General features: G+C 49.4%; 8 protein-coding genes across 8 annotated transcripts; 3 read left to right on the plus strand and 5 right to left on the minus strand.

Annotated features, from left to right (window-relative positions):
* Positions 1 to 527: 527 nt before the first annotated feature.
* AKAW2_51987A (putative 3-hydroxyacyl-CoA dehydrogenase) lies at positions 528 to 1,631 on the minus strand (the record flags this gene model as incomplete). The annotated part of the gene is made up of 3 exons (XM_041691976.1): positions 528 to 1,067; positions 1,119 to 1,453; positions 1,520 to 1,631. 3 exons carry the CDS (start codon positions 1,629 to 1,631, stop codon positions 528 to 530), a joined length of 987 nt encoding a protein of 328 aa, XP_041545408.1.
* A 2,819-nt stretch (positions 1,632 to 4,450) lies between these two features.
* Positions 4,451 to 5,161, plus strand: AKAW2_51988S (cupin domain-containing protein; the record flags this gene model as incomplete). Its single annotated transcript, XM_041691977.1, has 2 exons — positions 4,451 to 4,783; positions 4,847 to 5,161. The coding sequence occupies 2 exons, from the start codon at positions 4,451 to 4,453 to the stop codon at positions 5,159 to 5,161; spliced, it is 648 nt and encodes a 215-aa protein (XP_041545409.1).
* Positions 5,162 to 6,403: 1,242 nt separating this feature from the next.
* Positions 6,404 to 8,879, plus strand: AKAW2_51989S (uncharacterized protein; the record flags this gene model as incomplete). The annotated part of the gene is made up of 4 exons (XM_041691979.1): positions 6,404 to 6,420; positions 6,488 to 6,529; positions 6,590 to 8,783; positions 8,856 to 8,879. 4 exons carry the CDS (start codon positions 6,404 to 6,406, stop codon positions 8,877 to 8,879), a joined length of 2,277 nt encoding a protein of 758 aa, XP_041545410.1.
* A 1,023-nt stretch (positions 8,880 to 9,902) lies between these two features.
* Positions 9,903 to 11,975, minus strand: AKAW2_51990A (putative MFS monosaccharide transporter; the record flags this gene model as incomplete). The annotated part of the gene is made up of 8 exons (XM_041691980.1): positions 9,903 to 10,232; positions 10,288 to 10,373; positions 10,435 to 10,780; positions 10,833 to 11,228; positions 11,278 to 11,355; positions 11,406 to 11,678; positions 11,726 to 11,778; positions 11,831 to 11,975. The coding sequence occupies 8 exons, from the start codon at positions 11,973 to 11,975 to the stop codon at positions 9,903 to 9,905; spliced, it is 1,707 nt and encodes a 568-aa protein (XP_041545411.1).
* Positions 11,976 to 15,946: 3,971 nt separating this feature from the next.
* tpcG (oxidoreductase tpcG) lies at positions 15,947 to 16,717 on the plus strand (the record flags this gene model as incomplete). Its single annotated transcript, XM_041691981.1, has 1 exon — positions 15,947 to 16,717. One exon carries the CDS (start codon positions 15,947 to 15,949, stop codon positions 16,715 to 16,717), a length of 771 nt encoding a protein of 256 aa, XP_041545412.1.
* A 127-nt stretch (positions 16,718 to 16,844) lies between these two features.
* Positions 16,845 to 18,249, minus strand: AKAW2_51992A (uncharacterized protein; the record flags this gene model as incomplete). Its single annotated transcript, XM_041691982.1, has 4 exons — positions 16,845 to 17,336; positions 17,385 to 17,500; positions 17,552 to 17,852; positions 17,911 to 18,249. 4 exons carry the CDS (start codon positions 18,247 to 18,249, stop codon positions 16,845 to 16,847), a joined length of 1,248 nt encoding a protein of 415 aa, XP_041545413.1.
* A 1,399-nt stretch (positions 18,250 to 19,648) lies between these two features.
* On the minus strand, positions 19,649 to 19,975 carry AKAW2_51993A (uncharacterized protein; the record flags this gene model as incomplete). Its single annotated transcript, XM_041691983.1, has 1 exon — positions 19,649 to 19,975. One exon carries the CDS (start codon positions 19,973 to 19,975, stop codon positions 19,649 to 19,651), a length of 327 nt encoding a protein of 108 aa, XP_041545414.1.
* Positions 19,976 to 21,467: 1,492 nt separating this feature from the next.
* On the minus strand, positions 21,468 to 22,558 carry AKAW2_51994A (uncharacterized protein; the record flags this gene model as incomplete). Its single annotated transcript, XM_041691984.1, has 3 exons — positions 21,468 to 21,597; positions 21,655 to 22,367; positions 22,424 to 22,558. The coding sequence occupies 3 exons, from the start codon at positions 22,556 to 22,558 to the stop codon at positions 21,468 to 21,470; spliced, it is 978 nt and encodes a 325-aa protein (XP_041545415.1).
* Positions 22,559 to 23,366: the final 808 nt, after the last annotated feature.

Consider the following 23,366-nt stretch of genomic DNA (forward strand, 5'->3'; position numbering starts at 1 on the left):
ACTGGTAGCGTTGAAGGGTTGGTCCTTTAGTGTTGTGTTTATCTTCTTTCAGTGGAACCTAAGCGTCGGAGATTTTGTTTAAAAGGGCGGTGGAGTAAGTGATAGAAGCCATCTAATACTACTGGCCTTGCGATATGCCTTTACTCCTGCAGGAACGCAATATTCTATGAAAACAACAAACCGGCAAGATGAGGTAGTATGCTGTTTCGGAAAAATACGGAATGGGTGTGTTGACTAGTATCACGTGCAGCCCAACTCGGGCTATACCGGAAGTAACAAAGCGCATGCATACACTGAAACATGACATCCTAGCAAGTAGTAATCGCGATAAAATTAGATACAGGGTAGTTTCTTTGTCATTGATTCATTCATATCTTCTTCATTATATATGTCATAGTAATTTCATTATATATGTCATAGTAATTTCATCACATCTCAATGAAACTGTGTGCTGTGTCCAGTCTGGCCAACGCTATGGGTATCAAAGGAAAGAGTGCTATTTTTAGTAGTCGTGTGGTGGCCATTTCTCATGCAGCCCAGGCATCCTTCAACACCTTCTGTCCCTGAGCCAGCGTCTTCGCGGGAACCTCCCCCAGCCATTGTGGCTCGAGACGATCAAGGTTCGCCTCAATCTCCCAGGCGCGGCCACCCTCGACGTACATCGAGGTACCGTTGAGTGAGTCGTCCACGAGCACGCCAGCAGCCACCTGAGCCACCTGGAGAGGAGAGCTGATAGGAAGACCCTCCTCCTCCCACCGGTCGCAGAGCTTCTTTGTTACAGCCGGGTGAGTCTGGGTCATCCAGGGGCAGATGGTGTTGATGCGGAGGTTGTGCTTGTAAGGGGAGATGAAGTAGGGGCGTAGGGAGCGCATTAGGCCTTGCACACCGTGCTTGGCTGCTTGGTAAACAGACACACCGGGGGTTTCCTTGAAGCCTGCGGCGCAAGAGAATAATGTAATGGAGCGGTCTACTCCAGGGCCACGGTTATGGCGGAGGTAGGCACCAGCGAGACGAACGACGTAGAGGGTCCCAGTGAGATTGACGTCAAGGTCTCTGGTGGATGGGGGCTTTTTATTGTTAGCAGGATCCCTCAATAGGTAAGTTGTGAGGTAGCTTACCTCGCGCACAGCCTGGAGGCTTAGGGCATGGTCAAACCAGTTCTCCTTTGGTTCCATACTGCCAGCAGTAACAACGACATGATCAATGCGCTTGTAGGTCTTGAATGTGAAGTCAAAGAGATCAAGCACAGATTGGTAGTTCGTGATATCAGTCTCTTGGAAAGAGGAGCGCGGAGGCTTCGGGGGACCAGAGGGGTCCCAGTAGACAGGCCATTTGTCACGGCACTTCCGGCTCAAGGGGGCACCGGCGGTGGAATCAATGTCGCCAATGATTACGTAGGCGTCGTTCTCACAGCAAAGCTCTACGAGACTTGCACCGATGCCATTGGCACCTCCTGTTTCAGGCACACGTTAGCATTGGCGATGTGAGAATCACTAGACGCGTTTCGGGAACCACGTACCCACAATGAGGACAACCTTTTCTTCCAAAGCTTCCCGAGTGATGTCAGGATGAAATTGGGTGATAGGGGTGGCCGAATTGGAGGACTGAACTGGCTCAGTTGGGGCGATCATTGTGATAGGTTCGATAAGAAGAAGAGATGATTTGATACGAACTGAAATAGCGAAGGAAGGATAGAAGTATGGATTGAGGCCAACAGCTGGGGTTCGAGGGGCCTTTTATGCGGCACGACGGACGGATTGTCTTTGGCATCTTTAGCACGACTCTCCCAACTTTGCAGGGGACGAGAACATGTGGTCTCAAGCCAATGAAGGTGCAGGAAGGAGAGCTGCTCGCATTTTGGGACTTCTGGACCTAGTGGGGACTGTATCGGGAAAGTGTAACTGTCGATGAGAGAGCGGGATGAGATAGGCGGCGTAGCTGCACCAGAATCGGATTTCGTTGGACAATGCTGAGGGGAACTCCACCATAAGTTTGATTCTCCACCTGCCAGACGTCTTATCCACAGTGGAACGACTGATCGGCGATTGCGGGGGGAGGATGAGGGAATCCGGGGACATCTGGAAAAGTGGGTTTGTTGCTCGAGATGGATGTATACCGAAGAGAAGAATCGCAGAAACGATAGCAGTTGCGGATGGATAGGGAAAGTAAGGGGAAGAAGACGAACAAAAGAGAGAAGGTTAGACGATTCGGAGTGCCTAGCAAAAGTCCCACTTGCTCTCCGTGGATTTTGAGTTTCCCCTCTCGGATGACCCCATTCCTATCCCCGTCTCCTCCCATTCATCCAAGCCATTCCGATGCTTGGTGCATGTACTCCTTACTATTTTCTAGTCACTACCGGGGTCACTGCCTGCGATGGGAATGAAAGATAACCACATACTGCAGTGTCTACGCCCCCTCCTCCTCACCACGGAACACGAAAAATCAATAACCCCCCTTTACCACAATGGAGGATTCATGGATCAATATCCCCTCCAGCTGCTTAAGCCGTCGTTGGTTAGCCTCCTGCAATCGGTTGGCATCCCGTCAGCCACCCTCTGCAAGCCCGGGCCAGTCAACAACGATACACAGTAGAGGTGGCTGAAATCCATGCCGTGCCGATAGAGAACAGCCAGCCACGGAGCGGCCAGGGCAACCTTGCACTGTAGCCTCGACAGTGTTGGCGTCGGAGTTATGCAGGGGTGTACTGCTCGAATCAATTGATTAGATGATCCGTAACCCGTTACGGTTACCGAGACAGTTGGAGGCCATTGAGGATAATATACATGATTGGCCGAGGGCGGATTTAGCAGGATGCCGAGACATCATCCCAGCAACGGCTGGCTATGCGTTCCATCCGAGGCTGATAGGCGCAGTGAGGGCCTATCACAGTAACAGGCAGGTATTGCGCGACACCACTGCCAGTGCTGCCACTCGCAATGGTCCTCATTTAGCCTTTCATGTCATGGCACATCCTGTCATGGCCTGTGCGCAATTGAGTTCCGTCTCACTTTACCTTTTCAAACGTGCAGCCCGCTTTCCAGGAGCTTACTCTCGACCACTGTACCGCCGATGTCTGCGCAATTGGACGTATGGATGGACTTCAACTACATCAGAACATACATGTGAAGCTAGAAGGTGCGAATGGTGATGCAAGAGGCTTGCCGAAGCAACTATGGTGAGGTCAATGGGGAGGACTCTATCCCAGTACAGCGCTAGGACTGATCACGGAAAAGCGCCATCCGAGACTTAGTCGGGGTCTGCTAAGACCTTCATTTCCAGCCAGCAGCAGCTAACCCCGGACGGTCATCCGGCCGGATGGACCTTGCTTATCTTGTTCCATCTTGCAGCATCTGCGGACTACCGTACTCCGTTGGGGATACCTACATGTTGCTCTACGTTCACTTGAGTACAGAGGCCGTTAGAAGATGGTAGTGATCGGAGATGAGAATGAGGAGATCGGTAGGAAGGACGCAGTAGTGTGGGACTGGATCAGCCGAAGATTCCGATGGAATCGCATCGATACTTCGCCGCCTGTACTTTTTCTCGTGGTTCCCCACTGGCTCCACTAGGCAATTGCAAGTACACAGCATGGTAAGCAGACAACAGCATTGTGCTCAAACCCATCGCAGACCTTCTGGATGAAGATCGATCGACTTAAGCATTAAATATTTGCCACCCCCAGATCTGTCAAAGTTGATCCTTTTAATGGTCGGTTATGGTAGCCGAAAGTGGGTTACGGAGTATACTGTTAGACAGTTGATAAAGGGTAGTTAGAGGGATGATGCCTGTGGTTTGAATCTCTAGAGCAAACAAGTGACCAGTTTGGAACCGCCGGACTGGGCTATCGTCGGTGATTGATCGGCTAGCTATTGGGCTACAGAGCATAGCCCGACGGACACTAAATGACGAGCTGATTCCTATTCATTCAAATCCTGGTCACATCAACTTAACCTTTCGAGTGTCATATGGCCATCCAGATGAATGTTGCGGATATATGTGCCCAATCAGTAGCAACCCATAATCTTATGGTGCTATGAGCTCTGTACCTAAAAGCCCTGGCAGTGTCGTACGGACTTGCGACCGGCAGATTGGCCATTCTAACTATTCGTTACTCAAAGAATGACAGTGAGGCTAAGAGTGGCTTGTCCTGGCATACCATTTGAGGCCTCAGGCACCAAATATGGGTGATAAACATGGCCATTGCCGATCGGACCATCGGCGATCCTTCAGTTACCGCCTTAGGTGTGTTTAGGGGATCTTCTTAGAGCACATTCAACTTCTCAAGCATGAAGCCTGGACCCCGTTGCTTATGAAGATGTGACCCATGGTAGAGACCTGCCAGAAGCAGGCAGCCGATGGGGTTACATGATGGCATGGTCTACGTCACCACCCGAGCATCCAGACCCTGCCGGTTTATAAATGGATTACCATGTACAACCCTGGATGACATATGCTGGATCTAATGGCAACTGCTGTTAAAATGAACGGTTTGTCAAGGTGCTTGGAAAGACAAATCATACAACACGCGAAAACACCTTTCTTCAGGAAGTGCAATACGACCCCACTACGTCTTTCTGGCGTTCATCTCCGACGATACTCAGACCAGAGCTCAAAATACAACGGCAACATGACTACTCAACCTCCCAAGAACGAGATGGTGTACATGCCAGGGGTGATGTCACCGAGTCGATCGTTCGGGGTATTCCGTAAGGTCCTTCACACTGGTCTGTATTCGCAATTTGTGGCGATGGAAGTTCCGGTCAACGGCGAAATTGGTGACGAGGTTAGCTATTCTTCCCACGAACGACTATTGTGATTTATGGAAAAAATTAACCATGACTTCCAGATTCATACCGTCGATCAAGTGCTGATATTCACCCATGGCACTGGCAAGGCAATTGTTGCTGGGAAGGAACAAGAGGTCAAACAGAACGATGTCGTCATAGTCCCGGCTGGCACTCAACACCAGTTTCTGAATATCGGAAACACGCCACTCGAAGTCGTCACCATATACTCCCCGGCTGAACATGATCCGCGTACAGTACATCAAACCAAGGCAGAGGGCGATGCACAGGAAGAGGCTGGCGAGGATGAAGCACCAGAGTGGAGTCAACGGAGCAAGTCGGAGAACGAGAAGATTGGGCTGGTCATTCCGCCATAAGCAGGGAACGGTATATACTCAACCGATCAGTCGGATGTATCTACCCGGAGTCTATATTCTTGTGAACAATTGGCTGAGATGATTGTAACACACGGTGCCACGTCGACATCAGCGTAGTCAGACGGAGCCTAAACAGTTCTAATCGAAATCGATCCAGTACCTTGGAGTTCCAGAGCCTGATATAGGGGCTGAGTTTGAATATTATCTGATGCTGGAGTCGCCGAGAATCCGGGTCGGTAATCATAGACGTAGATAATGCTGGTATTTTTTTTTTACTTTTCTTTTCTTTTCTTTTCTTTTCTTTTTTGTTTTTTTTTTTTTCCCAGAAAACCGATACAAATTGTATGTTCTGGTAGGGACCGTTTGGGACTTTAGAAACATTGGAAGTATCTGTTCAGCCGGTACTGTGCTAATCTCAAGCTTCTACAATGGAAAAGAAGAAAGAGGATTTAGTTGGTCGGATTTTGATTCCATTGGGCGTCTAGGATGATCATTGAAAGCTGAAGTTCTCACTTCTTTTTCTGACTCCCCTGGCTTGGCATTTTGAAAACGAAATAGGAAGAATGAATAAAGAACAGTAATTCTCTGTCCTAAACAAAGAAGAAAAGATAAAATGAAAGGAGAAGAAAGCAAAAAGAAATGATTGCGCCTGGGAATTATTCTGCACCCCAGGGCCGGTATTTGATGCTTTCAAGTAATCCAAAGAATGGTATACAGTTCTCTTTGCCAATGTGGCGTCCTATAATATTCCTTAAACTGTCTCGGAGGCCTAATCATGCTGGTCATCAATACGAGATTATTCAGTGTCTCTATTTGAACGAAAGCTCTTCGAGCCTTGACATGGCGTAATAGCCCCGACTATGACTATCAAAGACAATGATCTTCCGCTCTCTTTGTTCGTTCAGATAACATAGTACCACGACGCTGCGCTTTAATCTTCAATGACATACCGATGCATAAGGAAGGCCCTTGAATTGCACCATCTTGTTTCTCTATTCCGCATGCTATTCTGGATCGATATAGAACCGCGTTTGCTTTCGATAGCAGAAAGAAGCGAAGTCTTCTTAGCTACATGGTGTTAAACTCCCCCATACTTCCCACCATTTCTTCCCAGTTTTTCCCCTCATTGAACGCCCGGCTCTCGCTCAACTAGTACCCTCCACGACGAATCCTTTGGGCCTTGGTCCGTCATTTTCAACTCTCACTAAGACTTACTCAGAGGAGTACTTGCACAAAGTGAATATGGCAGAAGAACAGAGGTAAGTCGTGCGAAACGCTCAGATGAGCTTGGGGCAAAATTTAACTTGCATATGTCAAATCCAAAAGGAGGCTCGAAGCCCTAGCTAGGAGTTTGGAGGAACGTAAAAGGTATGTGAATATGAATAGTCGACTTGAGAATGTAGGGTTGAGGTCTGACAAACACATTAGGGCCATTGAAGATGAACGAAGAGCCCTTGAACATGAACGAAGGGCCAATGAAGATGAACGAAGGGCCAATGAAGATGAACGAAGAGCCCTTGAAGCGGAAAGAACAGCACTTGAAGAGAAAGCGAGAGCAGATGAAGAAAAGAGCAGGCATCGCGACGAGTTACTCCGAGATACGACGTTCATCGAATTGATTCGACAATGCCATGAGTCTCTTTCGAAGTCCATGACACTCGGAACCAAGTCTAAATGTACGAGAGGGCCACCACATGAGGCCACTGGCAAGGTCTGCCCGGATCGATTCGAGCACTGGTCAGAGTTTTCGCGCAAGCAGGATGATATATATAGTGCTGTTTGCAAATTTCTCGAGCCAACTGACAATGATGGAAAGCGCCTTTTTGATTCGATAGATTCCATCGAAGTCTCTGGGAAAGATATAAAAAAGAATGAGATAACGAGTGAAAAGGATATAGAACTCTATGAGCGCTTTGCGGTGGAAAACCATGTTGTCAGCATCATTGCTGAGCTCAGCAAAATCCCTGCTGCCCGTGAATATTTCCACTTGAACTTTGAGGGTATCAAATACATGAACCACCTTTCCAATCTCAGATCATTCATGAAGGTTCTATGTAAGGAGAGAGGAGTTACACTGCCGATCACTTCCAAACCTGACTCAGTCTGCCTATGGTACGATGAGGAGGGAGAAAGGCTAGTCTTGACAGGGGAATATAAACCGCCCCACAAGTTACCCATGGATACCCTTCGCGCAGGCTTGAGGACGCATGACTTCTACGAGGAAATTGTTGGGAGCCATACTATCCCAACGGAAGAAACAGAAAGGATGAAATATAAGGCAGCCCGCCTGGCAGGCTCGGCGATAGTTCAGGAATATCATACAATGATATTGCTAGGGCTGGAGTACGGGTATGTGACCACTGGTTTGGGGATAGTTCTCCTGCGGGTGCCTTACGACAACCCACAAACTCTGCAATTCCACCTTTGCGAGCCCCATATGGAGGTCGATCAAGGGGGTGACAAGTGGTTCTTACGGCCTTTAACTGCCATTGCACGAGTGCTATGTTTAACACTTATGGGCTTTGGCTCGCAGCCCCGTGGCGTTGAATGGTCCGCTAAGACAAAGCCCACGCTAGAAACCTGGATCACAAGTTTTGACTTGACGTATATCAGTCAAAACAAAGGGGAACAAGCACCAAACGATCCTTCAGACAAAACATTCCTCTCCCCCAGAAAGAGCAAAGTTGCGGCATCCGCAGGAAGAGGCAAAACTACCCGTTCACGAGCTCGCTGCAGCGAAAACCACATGAAATCCAAGCGAGAGGATACAGCAGACCCTGATCCCGACTCAGCCCCAGGACAAAAACGCCGCTTGATGGATACCACATCTTCTGCATTACCTGCCACTGAGAGACGCTCAAAGCGTCCCAAATATGCAGGAGGTGGATCCAAGAGTCGCCAGCGTCAGAGCCTACCATTCTGCACGCAAAATTGCCTTCGTGGCTTAAAAAGACGTGGCAAACTGGACAAAAATTGTCCAAACTTCCAGCTTCACCAGGAGAATGGGTCAACCCATCACCGTACAAACACCCGTGGGCTGGCCAAGTTGATCAAGGCTGCAATAGATGAGTGTCTTGACCGTGCAGAACCGATGGGAGGCTGTGGCCTGTCTGGTGCACCGTTTAAACTGACCTGCGTCAGGTATGGGTATACCATTGTTGGCAAAGGTACCACCTGCTACCTTTGGCCCCAGTTGGAATGTGAAGCCGATATTTACCGAATGCTTGAGCCTGTACAGGGATCCACAGTCCCAGTATATATCGGAAAGATTGACTTGCGCAGGATGTACTTTCTTCTCGGGGCGGGGCCTATCAGACACATGCTACTCATGGGATGGGGTGGAGAGAGTGTTGACGAGGTCGAGGTTGACAGCCATATTTTACGACAGAGTGTAACTGAGTCCGCTAAAGATTTCCAGTCTCTTGGCGTTCAACACCAAGACCTTGGATCAGGCAATATTCTCTGGAACTCGGAGCTGAGTCGGGCCATGATCATTGACTTTCATATGTGCACATTCGCCATGGAATTGGTCAAAAAGAAGCCAACGTGGCTCACTAACGAGAACTCCCAAATGGAATTGATTGAGAATGATCAGGAGCGCCGGCATTGTGAACACCATGGCGTATGCCTTCATCCCCCAGATGGAAAATGTCCAAACGTATTGTTGGACATATATTAATACCACCTATACCAGCAGCATATGGATCTCTTCTACTAGAGTTCATGTGGAAGAGAATTAGGATTATTCGAATACCTGGTTATATGTCACTACGCGGAATTGTCGGGTGTTGGCTTGCTTTGACTCCCTTTTTTAATGAGTATAACAACATGAATGGACGGCTTCCATTGTCGTACTGCGGAAGTCCAGTTTTGGCTTCACAACATGTCTCGTTACTTTGAGACAATCGTATTCTTTTTTTTCCTCCTCCTGGGTGAATATAAAATAGCTGTTGGATATACAATCAGAATGCTTTTCCTATCCTCATTGTTCGAAGAAAAAGAGGGAGTGTAACCATATCCACCCTAGTCATTTCTCGTGCCTCAACATCAGGCCCCATCACCTGCCTCTTCCTCTGTTACCAACGTCGAAATTTAGCGAGTGCCTAATACCGTCCCAACTTAGCCTAGTCCATAAGAATCCATCCTACTCTTGTCAACAATCCCCGGGAAGTCTCTCTCCCCGGCTTTTCTCCGGACGATTCAAGACCCGCGGGGAACCGCGCAAATAGTACTGATTGGCCCGAGCAAGAACCAACTGGAGCCCTCCGCATTCGGCTCAACCCGCCCATGCGGAGGAATGAGCCAATGGACACTAACAATCAACCGGTACTAGGGATATTAGGAGTCTGGGCGCGAAAGTGTGGTTGGTAGAAATAAGACTTGATGACGAGGCCGTAACTCGGGATTACTCTTTTTTGCTTACTGCTTTTTTTATTTTTATTTTTATTTTTATTTTTATTTTTATTTTTTTTCTCCAAAGAGAAGTGGTGCGGGAATATAGCCTAAGTGGATTGGACTGATTAAGTACTACACTGCATTATTTCCTTGGAATTACGGCTAAAGAGGGGGTGATGAGAGTAAGTGAGTAGCCAATCGTGCATTGTTTGCTCCTTCATGGCTGGCTAGCTTCCAGCCGTTCCGGATAGCCGGGCCTTTCTGTCTGTTTTTGCCTCCCCTTTGGTATTAGGTTCATCCATCCCCATTTGATATGATACTGTTTGCTCCACCACATGCGGTTGGCTTACGCCGAGGGAGTAGTCAGGGCCACATTGTCCGCATGGACCGCCTTCTCGGGAATCTTCTCGGTAGAATCAATCATCTCGCCCTGAAGCAGTGCCGTCAAGCCGATCTCGCGATCAATTTGTTGTCGGAGCGCCTCGTCTTCGGCGGCCATGCCCTCAGAGCCGAATAGTTCGTCCATCTCTTCCAGTGTGCGCCCCTTGGTTTCGGGAACGAAGAACCACACGTAGACCGCTCCGACCACGGTGATGCAGCCGAAGAAGATGAAGGTGCCGTAGGTGGAAGCGGCGATGAAGGGGGATGTGGCTAGACCGACACCGAAGTTGTTGAGCTGGGAGTAGTCAGAATTAGTGTTTCTATGAAAGAAGTGGTACTGGATTACTTACCCAGTTGCTGCTACCGCCGATACTGACGCCCTTGGCACGCATGCTGAGCGGGAAAACTTCGGATACCACGATCCATGCGCACGGACCTGTTTGGAATAGTAAGCATCACTGTTGATGAGAGCGGGTCATTGATCGGAGATCACGTACCCCATGAGTAGGCGAAGTTAATGATGAAGATCCACACGAACGCGACTGTCGCCCATCCTGCACTCTTGTGCTCTCCAAATGTCCCCTCGTAGGAACCAATGAGACCCGCGCAGATGAAATGGCACGCTGCCATACCAATCGCACCGGCAAGCAGGATCTTCTTACGACCGATGTTGTCGACCCAGAGAACAGCCGGGATCGTGAAGACGAACTCGAAGATACCGGCAACACCGGTAGCTAAGAGGGATGTTGTATTTCCTCCCAATTCAAGGCCTTCGAAGACTTGAGGCGCGTAGTAGTTAATGGCATTGATTCCGTTCCACTGTTGGAAAAGCATGATCAAGCACTAGATACGTCAGTAAATAAGTTTTTGAAGTTGGGGGTAGATCCTAGCATACCGCAACGGTGGTCCGCTTGAACAGCGACGGGTTTGTGATGAGCGAAAGGTAGTCGTGGAACCCAATCATGAAGTTACTCTTAAACGATCCATCCTGATATTGAGGGTACTTCTTCTTAGCAGTTTCCTCCTCAAACATCTTGAGCGACTTGATCTCCAAGTACTCGATGCGAACCAGAATGTCGTCGGTGGGGGCATCGCGAAGTCGGGCAAGAGTCTGCAGACATTCCTCGTCCCGTCCCTGGTTCATCAGATGACGAGGCGACTGAGGCATGAACAAAACCATTCCCGCAGCGAGGATCAGAGCCGGAAGGACTTGAATGCAAACGGGGATCTCCCAGGCCGCAATGGACTGGCCATCACCCGTCCCGCCAATGTAGTTGGTGCCGTAGCCAATCTGTCATAGTTAGCTTTTGACTCCACAAGATCTAGATAGTATAACATACCCAGAAGCTGACCATGATACCGAAGGTAATGGACAGCTGCTGCACGGCGACTAGCGAGCCACGAATTTCGGGGGGAGCCTGAATCGTCAACACTCGGGAACATGTACCGGAAAGGCGCTGCGACGTACCAGCTCTGCGTTATACAGAGGAACAATCATACTCAGATTACCCACTCCCAGACCGGTAACGAACCGACCGGCAAAAACATAGCCTGCGTTTTTCGTACAAGCCTGGACAATCACACCGACGCAGAAGATGACCACAGCGACAACGACAGTTTGACGACGACCCATGGCATCGGCGAGATAACCGTTCAATAGTGTACCGACCCACGCTCCCAATTCCAGAATGGATGTAAGCATACCCTGCTTAAGACCGGTTCGCGCTGCATATCCGTCGGTCTTTACTTGTTAGTGTTGGTGTGAGACGAGGTTAAGAGATGGCATACCGCTTTGATGAAGGAGTTCATGGTAAGAATTTCGGAGAACATTCCCTGGTTGTCTTTCAAGCCCGTTAGCCAGGTCTTGTTGTCAATAAGCCATATCAAACCTACATCCATAGACGAAACCACCCAGCGACGCGAAAAGCGCAATCGCAAAGGTCTTCTTGCTGCTCAGGAGCCCACGCCATCCGACGCGATTGCCGGCGAGCTCAGCACGCTTGCCGGACACGGCCTCAGCGCCCGCACCCATACCCATATTGAAGGATGCTATGGACAGTCACGGTACAAACCCTGCAGACGACCGATGATATGAACAGAGAACAGTGTAATTCACAAGATATGTGAGTGACAGAAAGTAAGAGAACGAAGACCAACGATCGTCATCTCGCGGGGAGCATGCGACATAAAAACAACCGGACCAGGACGCAACGCCCGTCATTCGTCCCGTATAGCTATAGCTGCAGCATCATCCTTTCCTGACTGCTTTTGTTTTTTTGTTTAGGCTATTCCAATTTGAAACTAGATTAATGTCGCTACTGGCCGACATCGATGTCATGCAATTTCACGAAGTGTGTCCCATAGCCCCATGATTGGGTATTCAATTTAGCCAGACTTCATCCATCGGTGCTAGGCTAGCTAGGTCTGGTAAGGCGTGCTACAATCCTTTTACCCCAAGGATGCGATTCATCCCCGTGGGGCCAGTCGGATGCCATGGGGGCTATGATTAGGCATGGTTTGTCATCGGCGCGCAGGTTCGGCATTGTGGAGGTCGGATTGGATTATATCCGCCGGTTGGATACAAGCTTCGTGGCGGGCGGCCTGGCAATGGTTACGCCTGGCGGTGCTTGGCAAGCGCTAGCCGGGTGACACGGGTGAATGATGACATCAAGTACGTAGGTTGGGACAGAAAGGATATCGTGAAATGGCATGAAAGCAGCCGGTGGAATTTGCGGGGATGGGAGAAAAGAGGGGAACCATGGTAAGGGCGAGGGGGTACGACCACCACTGTCAATGGAAAAAGCGGAGGTAGAATATGGGGGAATGCACAAGACGGATCTGGACAGCAGCAGAGAGACCAGACCATTCTCTGACAGGCAATGATGATCAGATTTAGCCGGATTTCCCCTACAACCCCCAAACTTGCAGCCATCAGGCCGGCACAACAGCCGGAAGTCAGCCCATGGTTAGGACAACTCTTTGCCTCACTGGCTGGTCATGAAAACACCCATCGAGCGTTAGGGTCTGTTCTTAGACCACTGAGATGATGTCCGATCACCGGTTTGCCACGAGTTGAGCTTCTGCGACACGTGGAATGTCACCTCGCTACCACAGCCCATCCAGCGTCCAACGCTAAAAGCCCCTTGCGTCTTACACTCTGCGCTGGCGTATTCCGGCCACCCAACCGATCAGCGCCTGAATCCGCTCGGTCGCACTTACGGAATGTACTGCCATGATTTCCGCTTCGCAGTCTGCTGCTTGCTCGAGCCGGCATCCTTCGCGCGACAGATAGCTCGGGCCACCGTCGAGAGAATCGGGGTTGCCAGGGTATGAGACCACCGACCTCCTGGTCCCGGCCCTTCCAGGTATTCAAGTCCGAAGCCAACAGCTGGTCGTGCCGTCAGCCGGGCCCACTTGTGACTCACGCGCCTTTCCTTGACTTGGGGTAACATTCAAGCAACCCCGATCCATGGGTTTTTCTATGAGTTGGTGGTCAGATTGCGAGAAATGCATGCGATACATGTTTTAGATAGCGGAATAGTCGAGGTCACGGTGCCATGGGGAAAACGGGGGTCAGCTCGGGGATCCCCACGGGGATGCCGGTGAGTGAACACAGTTTAGGTAGCCTCGGTTACCCTCCGAGAAGGGACAAGCGAGTCCCGGCTGCGATCATTCGCTTCTGGCGTCTCCGCTGCTTTAGTGCATTTCATTCGCCCAGTGTCATGCAAAGGAAGGTAAGACGGAGAGGACGGGAGTGTCGATGTTGGTCCGTTGTGAGAACGGTTGGCGTGATTTGGCTTGCGGCTCCCTCCACTCACTCTCAACACCATCAGTTTTATCGTCATGCTTCTGGCACCATCTGCTAGCTCACTTCTTTATTAAAAGACATTGAGTATTGATCCCAGTCACTGGGTGCCCCGCCAAGGAGTATTGGTCAGGTTCGAAGCAACAAAATCTTCCAGTATTAGCATCCAGTACGTTTGAATTGTATGGTCTCGAAATAGATACGAGTGCGCAAGAATATTGCAGGAACAGAGGTGTAATACCTGTTCTTTGTCCTTCACCGACTTGCTTTGAAACAGATATCTTCGACAAAGTCGCATCGTTTCTGTCGCATCTTCCTTCATAAGGAGTAACTGCTAGTCACCGCTGGGTTGAGGGTTTCCCCACTGCGGGTTTCACCCCGGCCGATGCCCGCAGCACAACACAGTGAGTAGCGGAAAATGTGCAAATGCTGTTCCGACTAGCTAGCTAGACCTTATTCTCATTTACAAGTCGATCCCGCCGTGTACGTCACGTCATCTGCAGAAGCTGAAATGCCTATAGTTTCATTAGGGGGTGTATATTTTTGCTCGGGCATATTACTAGCGTACCAACCTCACCACTACAACTTCCCAACAACACTAGTTCTAATGGCACTGGTCCTGCCATTTCGCACTTACTCCTGGCCTATTACAGCATGGAAACTATATGGTTCTACCAAGGTTACACTACACCGATCTCCGCCCGCCTGTCCTCGGACTTAAGAAGGAGGGTGATTACAGCTCGACTTGCATGCAATGAACTTAGTCTGTGCACCATGGTCACATCAAGCTCATTCCATCGGAGCTGTCTATGAATCCGGAACTAATGCGGTCTATGCTAGTACATTTCGTGATATAGTTTGCGAGGCCGGCATATGTCCGATATTGGAGCGATCAGCGGCCCAAGCGCCTTACCAGCAGTGACGGGAAGCAACTGGCACCGGAAATTGTCTTAAGCGTATAATTTCACACTATGTTCTCCGGAAACTCTCTTGGTGCTACATTGCGACGCTTTTCAACTAATAAACTAATATCAGCTGTCTTACTAGATCAGCATTGAGCACAGGACACATCTTGGATCAATTTTGGAAGATACAGCCTAAGCCAACAAGAGTATACAGCTTCCAAGTATATTACTGCTTTTCATTATATTTCCCGTTAGGCAACCATCATTTCTATACATCATCCACGCACTAATGTTAGATCGTGTGTCTGTGCCACGGAGAGGAACAGTGGCCCAACAAGAAGCTATGGTAATCCTGCTATCTCTGCAGCAAGTTCCTATCGAAGTCACATTTTCGAGGCCAAGCAGCTGCCCATGAATCCCAAACGGAAAGCGAACCACGTGTTTTTGAGCTTTCATACGCCGATCTCCTGATTTTCTGGACCACGTTGGCGACACAAACCAGGTTACTGGCAATGGACTGGCGTGATAACGGCAGTGAACCCAGCCATCAGATGCATCATGTATTTTTCGAATCTTCTGAGATGCAGCCAAGTGCAGTGCGGGTGTTGTCACAGCTACTCGGTCGTCCGAAGGTAGGATGGACCGAGCGAAGGGGATGAACTTCTTGTTATATGGTATTTATTCGCTAGGAAACGTCTATCTGAAGGTAGATAAGCGACCGGTATCTAAAATACCAATTCCTTCGCATTTATGGTAGGTGATATGGAGAGGATGGGCATATGTTCACTTTGCTGAAGTATTACACTACAGCAATTCTTTAGGGTTCTGACCGCTAGTGGTAAGCCGTCAAAAAATAGACATCACGCCCTAGCCGTACGCAGTTCCCGAAGAAGTTGACAGATAGCCTACAACACATATATGATGCAGCTTTCGCAACATACGGGTCATAAACGCCCTCTAAGATGATCCGACTGTTATACAATTGCCTGTATGAAGCAGTGGTGTTCCACCTCATCGCCATAATAGTTTAGCTTCCCGTGAGCGCCGACCCGGCACACATGGTCACCCGTATCGACAGGGATGTTGATAGCTAGAATGCCAACTCACAAACACCAGTTCAACCCCAGCAAATGCAGGCCAATTGCATCCGAGCTATAAGCGCCCTCAAGTCAACAAAAGCTTCAATAGCGAGGGTCACGATTTCAAGATATGTAATCCGCTTTCCCACCCTGAGAGAACCTCTACCTCTGCGAGCCAGACACTATCTAGGCAGGACCTAAAAACCTCACTCTAGCCAACATGCCAAAATACGCCGTCCTAGGCTCAACCGGCAACTGCGGCACCGCGCTCCTCAAGATTCTCATGAAACGACCGGACGCACACATCAACGCATACTGCCGCGACAAAGCGAAGCTTTTATGTCTCATGCCCGAGTCCATTGATAAGAAAGACAAGATAACCATCTTTGAGGGTAGCATCCACGACGAGAAACTTCTGGGTACTTGTATGTACGACTGCCACGCCGTCTTTCTTGTCGTCTCCACAAACGACAATATCCCAGGCTGTCGACTGGGACAGGATACAGCCACGACAGTCATTAGCGCCCTGCAAGCCCTGAATCAAGCACCAAAAATCGTGTTACTCTCGTCTGCTTCATTGGATGAGCATTTATCGCGCCATGTCCCGGTCCTACTTAAGAAAGTTCTACTTCGCTCCGCCTCGTTCGTGTATGAAGACCTGGTTCAAACGGAACGTATCCTGCGCAAGGAAGCGGCGTGGCTGACTACTATCTTCGTCAAGCCCGGCGCACTGTCGGTGGATATACAGCGCGGCCATGCGCTGAGTTTCACTGAGGAGAATGGTCCGCTGTCATATCTGGATCTGGCGGCTGGGATGGTTGAGGCGGTGGATGATCCGGACGGGCGCTATGATATGCGCAATGTTTGTGTTGTGAACACGAATGGGAGGGCGAAGTTTCCGTGGGGTACACCTATGTGTATTCTTATGGGACTGCTGAGGCATTACTTTCCGTTTTTGCATCCGTTTTTGCCGTCTACGGGGCCTGCTTAGTGTCATGGACCATACTTGGGCCGTTGAAGGTTGGTTACGTATGATTCAGCGCAAGAGATATCAGGTTCGAATAGAAATAGAAAGTCATGTTAAAGAGTACATATCCGACGATCAGAGTCGTAAATTATCACATATCATAAGTCCCAACGATACCCACAATGATTGACGCACCAGCCATCCACCAACTCGCGACACCAAAAGCACCCGAAATATCCTGCTTGAAAACAGTCCACAGTACCCCGAAAAGCAAACTGGGAGGGAAGAAACCCAATGCGAGAATCCACCAAATCCTCGCCCAGTTCCAGTCTTCCTTGTAAAAGATGCCCCATGCCTCGGTGAGATTTATGTACTCATTCTGCAACTTCCCACATGCCCGTTTCGGAAGTTGTTGAACAATCGAGGTACTATTTGGGGCAATGTACTGAGGGTTGTTGAAGAAGTCCATCATGAGTCGTGGGCCGATAGGTGGGGAAAGCTTCGGAGGAATCGGACGACAGTCGTATTCCTTTCCTTTAGGGAGGACAAGTTGCTCGGGAGGCACGCAGACACAAGGTCTGCCCGTTTCGCAGATTTCTTCGTGGCATCGAACATCGATGTAGCGGCTTCCGCCATAGGCAAACTGGTGCGTCGTCAGCATATGTGGAGTGTCGGGACATGTCCGTCTTACCTTCATGAAATGGATACTATGCAAAGTCTTCAGAGACCATATGGGTCTTAGTCGTCCTCGGTGCTCATGGTAGATACGGCGTAATGTGTGGAACAATTGCCGATCATCTGCGACGCCTATGATAGACTCTTAGAGAAGCTCTACTGTATATCGGCCATTTTCCAGACATGACAGGAGAAGTGGAGGATGAGAGACCATTTCACCCAGTTCAACATCTGTTTGGCTGTCGCTAGTGGGTATTATATTCGAGCCTTGTAACTGAGCCGTGGAATCACTCGAGGGAGAATGTCGCGTCGCTGATGCGCTCGAAACTGAATTACAGGAGGTGGAGCTTTCTGGGACTTGCTGGCTACCACCACTCATATTGGCAGTGGTGACATATGCTGATGACCTCAAGAATGTCTTCATGTCTTCCAAAGCACCTGGGACATGCTCAACATAATCATCATACAGCCATTTACCCGGACCCTATGAGACGTCAATTGCAAAGGACACCGGCTTATGGTTATAGGTATTGATTACTCACATTTTTCCATCTGATCCGTGTGTGGCCTCGTCGAGTGTCGCTTTCCCCGAGGCCGATACGAGACAGTATTTTTAGTGTTCCATGGTAGATCCTGGACAGCAAAGATGTAGTAGGTGATGGGCCTTCAGGTAAGGTTACAGCAGTCATTCTCTGCACTTCCGAAGCATTGTTAATGAATTCCTTCGGCGTTACGGCACTCAAGGGGACTTCATCTTCCAACAAACCCAATCTATTCTGGGTCGCTGTACCCCCACCACGATTCCCCGTCTCATCCGCGGAATATGAGGTAGGCGTTGGAAAATTATCTTTCTGTTTGTTATACCCATCCAAGTGCCGCATAGTGACAGTATCCTGCAGGTTGTCGAGTCCAGATAGCTCAGGAGATTCAGTCATATAATCAACCAAACCACTTGACAGTTGATGCCCTGACCTCACAAGCGCTTCCGCTTGAACAGTATCAGCGTCTGCATACCGATACGCAGGTTCTCCTTCTAATGGCCGACACATAGCTAAAAGCGTTTCCGCCAAACGCCTTGCACCATACTCAATAACTGGAAGCTGACTTTCTGGCAAGACATAATCTTAAGCTTGCAGTTGACGGATAAACCTATGCACTCTCTTCGTTCTCCACTGCCGGAGTGTTTCTAAAGTGTTTCTCAGGTTGTAGGGACTTCTGACCTGTCGAGGCTCAGCAGATACCGTACTTGCGACACTGTCACGTCAGCAGATGATTCGGCTAGATTGAAGGTTAAGTTGGTTCGAACCCTATCTGTCTTGTACTCAAGACGGCTTTGGGAGAATAGTAATCTTGACTGCCGTTTTGTATCGGTCCTAATGTGTGCGAGATGCCATCGGACGTAGGTCTGGTTTGGTCGATGGCTGTAGGGCTAGCTGCACGTTCGGTACTGCGTTCCATGGCCTCATCGGCGGCCCATCTGTACCAGACACTGAAGATAAATATTCCTGAATGCTCGCTCTTCGTTCGATGGGCCTGTGGCAGTCTCTGAAATCCGAGATTCGGACACATCGCTCGGATTTGGGGACATCGTCTGAGGTGCCAACCAATTTGATGGTGTCTCAATCTGGAAGGCGCTGTTGGCTAAGTATCAGACCAATCAATCGCGAAATTGAAAGCTAGCATTGTTCAAGGATTGGTGCAAATAAGGAGATTCAAGCTCTTGAAACACTTGAGCATAGTAGAAAGTGAAGAAAGAATTGTGGAAATGAGAATGTGGGAGGATTGCAAGAAATATATGAAGGGAGGCGTTGATTGGGCTGCATCGAGGCGGTGCTTGGACAGCTCGTACTCATTCTCGCCCATTAACCATCCATCTGCTCCCGCGTACAATGTGGCGGAGCGCCCACAGGAAAAGGTGAACATTACATGGGTCAGCCTCGTCGACAGTTCGCAAAATGCATCAAATAATTGGTCAAGGAGGCCGGTTAGTCTATGTCGCCCGATATCCTACAGACTTTTCTGACCCTTCCCGCTTTTCCTATCCGGGATAACGCCATTTAGACCATCCGTAAGTAACCAAATGCTTGAATATAATGTACGCAAAAATAAATTTGTGGACCTCTACGTGGGAGGCGACCTATGATGGCCCGAATCAGGTGGTTTTTATTATGGTAGGTTTCCGGTTAGACTCTACATTCATAAAGCTGGTATGGAGATTTCTGAGAATCAGGCGTCTTCCTCAAAACTTCCCGGTAGTATGCGATGCACTGGCTTTCCTGGTTAGCCCCCCGATGTATGTTGCTCACTATGCTCCACAAATTTCGCAGCAAAACAACTGCAAGGAAGGTCCTCAGTCTCCATATCAACATCCATTAGGTTATCACCCAGTGCTGAGCTAGTCGAGAGCTCATTGTCATTTGACTGTGTCTGACCCGGAGCCACTAGCTGATTGGAAGGAACGGAGCTGGCCGATGCATTGCCATGGTCACTGTCCAGATCAGAGGCGGTCATAATTCTGCGTTGTTTTAGGAACTCATACACGCACATGAGGTCGTAGAGCGTATACTCTTGCCCTTGGGGAAAATATGGGTTTGAACCCTGCTCCATGTTAGCAACCCCACGCTGACGATCATGTTAACCTTACATTTTCTGATCTGACTAGCATATACTCAGGGGGCAAATCACTCTCAGCTAGTCCTAGACTTGCAAGCATCGCCAGTATCCGCCGGTACATGTCGTCTCCTTCTGATTGGTTTTTCATTGTGCTGGATGAGATAATGCTGATGTACGTATGAGTGGGAGATGTGTCGCAATCCCGTAGAAAGCACCCTGCATCCTGCTAGTTGACCATGATGTATTTATAGTAATACACTGGTTATAATGATTAAGGGGGCCTTGATGCACATCTCGCTCAGAGGCGTCCTATGTGACTCTGCCCTTGGGCCCCTTTGTTCTATGTTGAGAGTACTATGAACCGGAGGTTTCCGAATATGAAATGATTTGGCTCGGTTTGGCCCCAATGAGGCGCGCCACAACCCTTGAACGACTTGATACACTAGGAACTTATATCCTGTACGCTGGGGTTCTACGCACTGAGAGGAGAGGCGCTGGGGGGTTGGATGCCGGTATTTTGCGTGCCGGCAGCTGTGCTACATGACGTGGAATTGATTATACATTCGGCCTCTTCCTCTAGCACTAGTAGAATACACAGTAAGAAGTTGAGTTATTATAATTATTGAACTAATCATAGCCTAATGCAACCTCTTAATAAGCATATTGTAAGCGTTATCTATCATATTGGCCTTGGCTCTTTCCTGAGGCGGTATTTTCGGAAAGCAAGCTTTGAAGACGTTGCTTCCGGATACTGTCTCACACAAACGGCATGATGTCTTGCTCTACCCACACTTACGATGCATCTAATACGCGTCATGCGGTGTATGATCACCTTTGTACTACTGTGAAACATTCATGCCGTCCCAGGCCTATTAAACGTCCGTTACCCACCAGATGACACATCTACTACCGCTTCTGCAACCGTTGGTTTCTTCATCCCCGGATCATAACATTCTGGGCAGGTCATGTGCAAAATCAATAGCATTCTCGAGCTACACAGCGAGTTTTCTGGACATAAAATCCCTCAAAGCCTATTACCTATCCGTATACCCGACGCAGGACTGCTCAGGCCTAGCGCCTCACCCTCACAGATGCATTCCCGGCAGCAGAGCTCCCCATAACACTACCAACAAACACATTGAAGTTATAATACTTGCTCCGATCGGCCACGTCCAGACCACCCTTCCCACTCAGAATAACCTGTCCATTCCGACTAACCTGGAACGTCTGGGCGCCTATTCCCATCGTCACATTCGTTGTCACAATGCCAGCGGGCACATCAACCTTGACAGGACCGTTCGACCCGCTTGTCACTGTCAATGTAGCAGGGCTATTCAACATCGTCGCCACAAAAATACTATCACTAAGCATCTGGGATCCATTTGGCGCAGGCATATTATCCTCAGGGCAGTTCACCCCCTTTGGCGTGGGCCGATACCAGTACACCAGCCCTTCCTGAGTGATGGTGGGCTTGCTATCTCCAGCTTTATATGCGGCGATGTAAGGCTTGTAAAGGTCGCGCCAGGCATCGTGTGGCATGCCCTTGGCCCATTTCGAAGAGCCATCGTCGCTGTGGTTGGCGCTGTAGGGACCGATATAGTGCGATTCGCCGTAGTCTGGGATAGATGTTATTCTACTAGTCATTATCGGAACAAAGTGGTCTATCTCCTTACCGTTCCACGAGATTATTTCGACAAGACTTGGCTTCATCGTTAGCATCTGCTCCCAACGTAGGGTGGGCAGGTTCTCGCATATGAACACCCAGTTCTTGCTGTTGAAGTGCGTAGCAAACCATGGTGAAACCGCTAGCAGACCTTAGCATGGCACAGTGTATTTTGTTGAGGAGTAACTCACGCGCCATATATGTTGTGCCCGCGAGATCTTTGATAAATCGGTCATCCCAGATTGTTGTCATTGGCCCTTTGATGATGCTGTTGCCCCCGTCTGTTGGCCAGGCGTACCATGAAAAAGCTCCATCGGCGCCCCGTTGGGCATTGCTAGAAGAAGCAGCAGGATCCTGGAGGTTAGGCACGGCATGGATAGGATGAGAGGTAGCTTGCTTGACGGGGCCCCAGTTGAAGCTGTCCCCGACGAAGGTGCTCACGACTGCCCCGCCGCGATATTGCATCTGCGCTGGGTGGCTCGCGTATTGTTGCATGTAAGCGGTGATCTTGGCCGTGTCGCCGTTGCTCCAGTAGGCGAAGTCAAACGAGATGAATACTTTGAAGTTGACTTGTTGGGCAGCTTGGTATGCGAGGGCGAGCTGCGTCGGGGTGTACTTGTCAATGCTGGCGCAATTGAGTGCGAATGCATCGATCCCGATGGCTTGTGCGGCTTTCATGTCGGTAATCCAGTCTTCCAGTTGATAATTCTCGACGATGCCGACCTATCATGGTTAGCATTGGCTATCCCAGAAGCTCAGTATGGTGACTGTTCACGGACCATGAAGTGGGCGAAGACATATTTGGGCTCAGCCTGGGGCTCGGTGAGTCCGACATCAAGAGCCGGGGCTCCCAAGACCGGATTAAGAATGCTCGCCGCAATGGCAGCGAGAACGACCAAAGATTTCGCCAGCATCTCTGGTGGGAATTAGCATATAAATTTCTATTGATACGGTGTGCATGTAGGATCTCAACAAATCTGAGATAGTGCCTGTGACGCCGATTTTATAGGCCGGATTTCCTCACAGATCACCCGGCGCCTGTTACCATTCACCAATCTCTAGGCATCCTACCCCGTGCCTGAAGATTCATACCCCAGACGGAGAATAAATCCCATTGTAGGCTTCTTCCGAGCGCAACTCTGCAACAGTAACTTCCCGCTCGGAAAATAATTAAGGTTGTGTTATGCATCGAGCGTTGTGTTACCTGCAGTGGCAAGTAACTGCCCGAAGCCTTTGTGTGATTTCTCCTCTGGGGTTAGTATAGGTAGTACACCGGGTGCATCCATCCTAACCCAGGTTGCACTCGGGACTTTACGTCCACTTGGGGTTGCTTGAATGGCTCCTGACCTGATCACATTCATAGGTTTCAACGGTTATTGCCGATGGGGTTGGTCAACTTCTACAATGTGTTGGGATATGATGGGGAGGGCTATTGGGGAAGAAGTTGACATATTGTAGACCGAGGAGAAGCCGTCACTGTCTAGATACTATCCCAGCCAGTGTCAAGTAGGTCCCGTAGTCGAATCATTAGCCCTGCTACAGTGAATGTTGATACATAGTGGCCTAGGGAGCTTTCGACTTACATCCGCCCTGGGTGTCAGTAGTCTCCTCTTTGACCCCGATACCCCGAAGGTTAACTGCTTCAATCGAGTGAAAGCTTGGTAGCAATAACCTAGGAAGCATAATCTTGGTAAAGAGTCGAGAGTGACAATGAAGCACCTA

The sequence above is a fragment of the Aspergillus luchuensis genome, chromosome 5, assembly GCF_016861625.1.
Source record: "Aspergillus luchuensis IFO 4308 DNA, chromosome 5, nearly complete sequence".
Classification (NCBI taxonomy): Eukaryota; Fungi; Ascomycota; class Eurotiomycetes; order Eurotiales; family Aspergillaceae; genus Aspergillus; species Aspergillus luchuensis.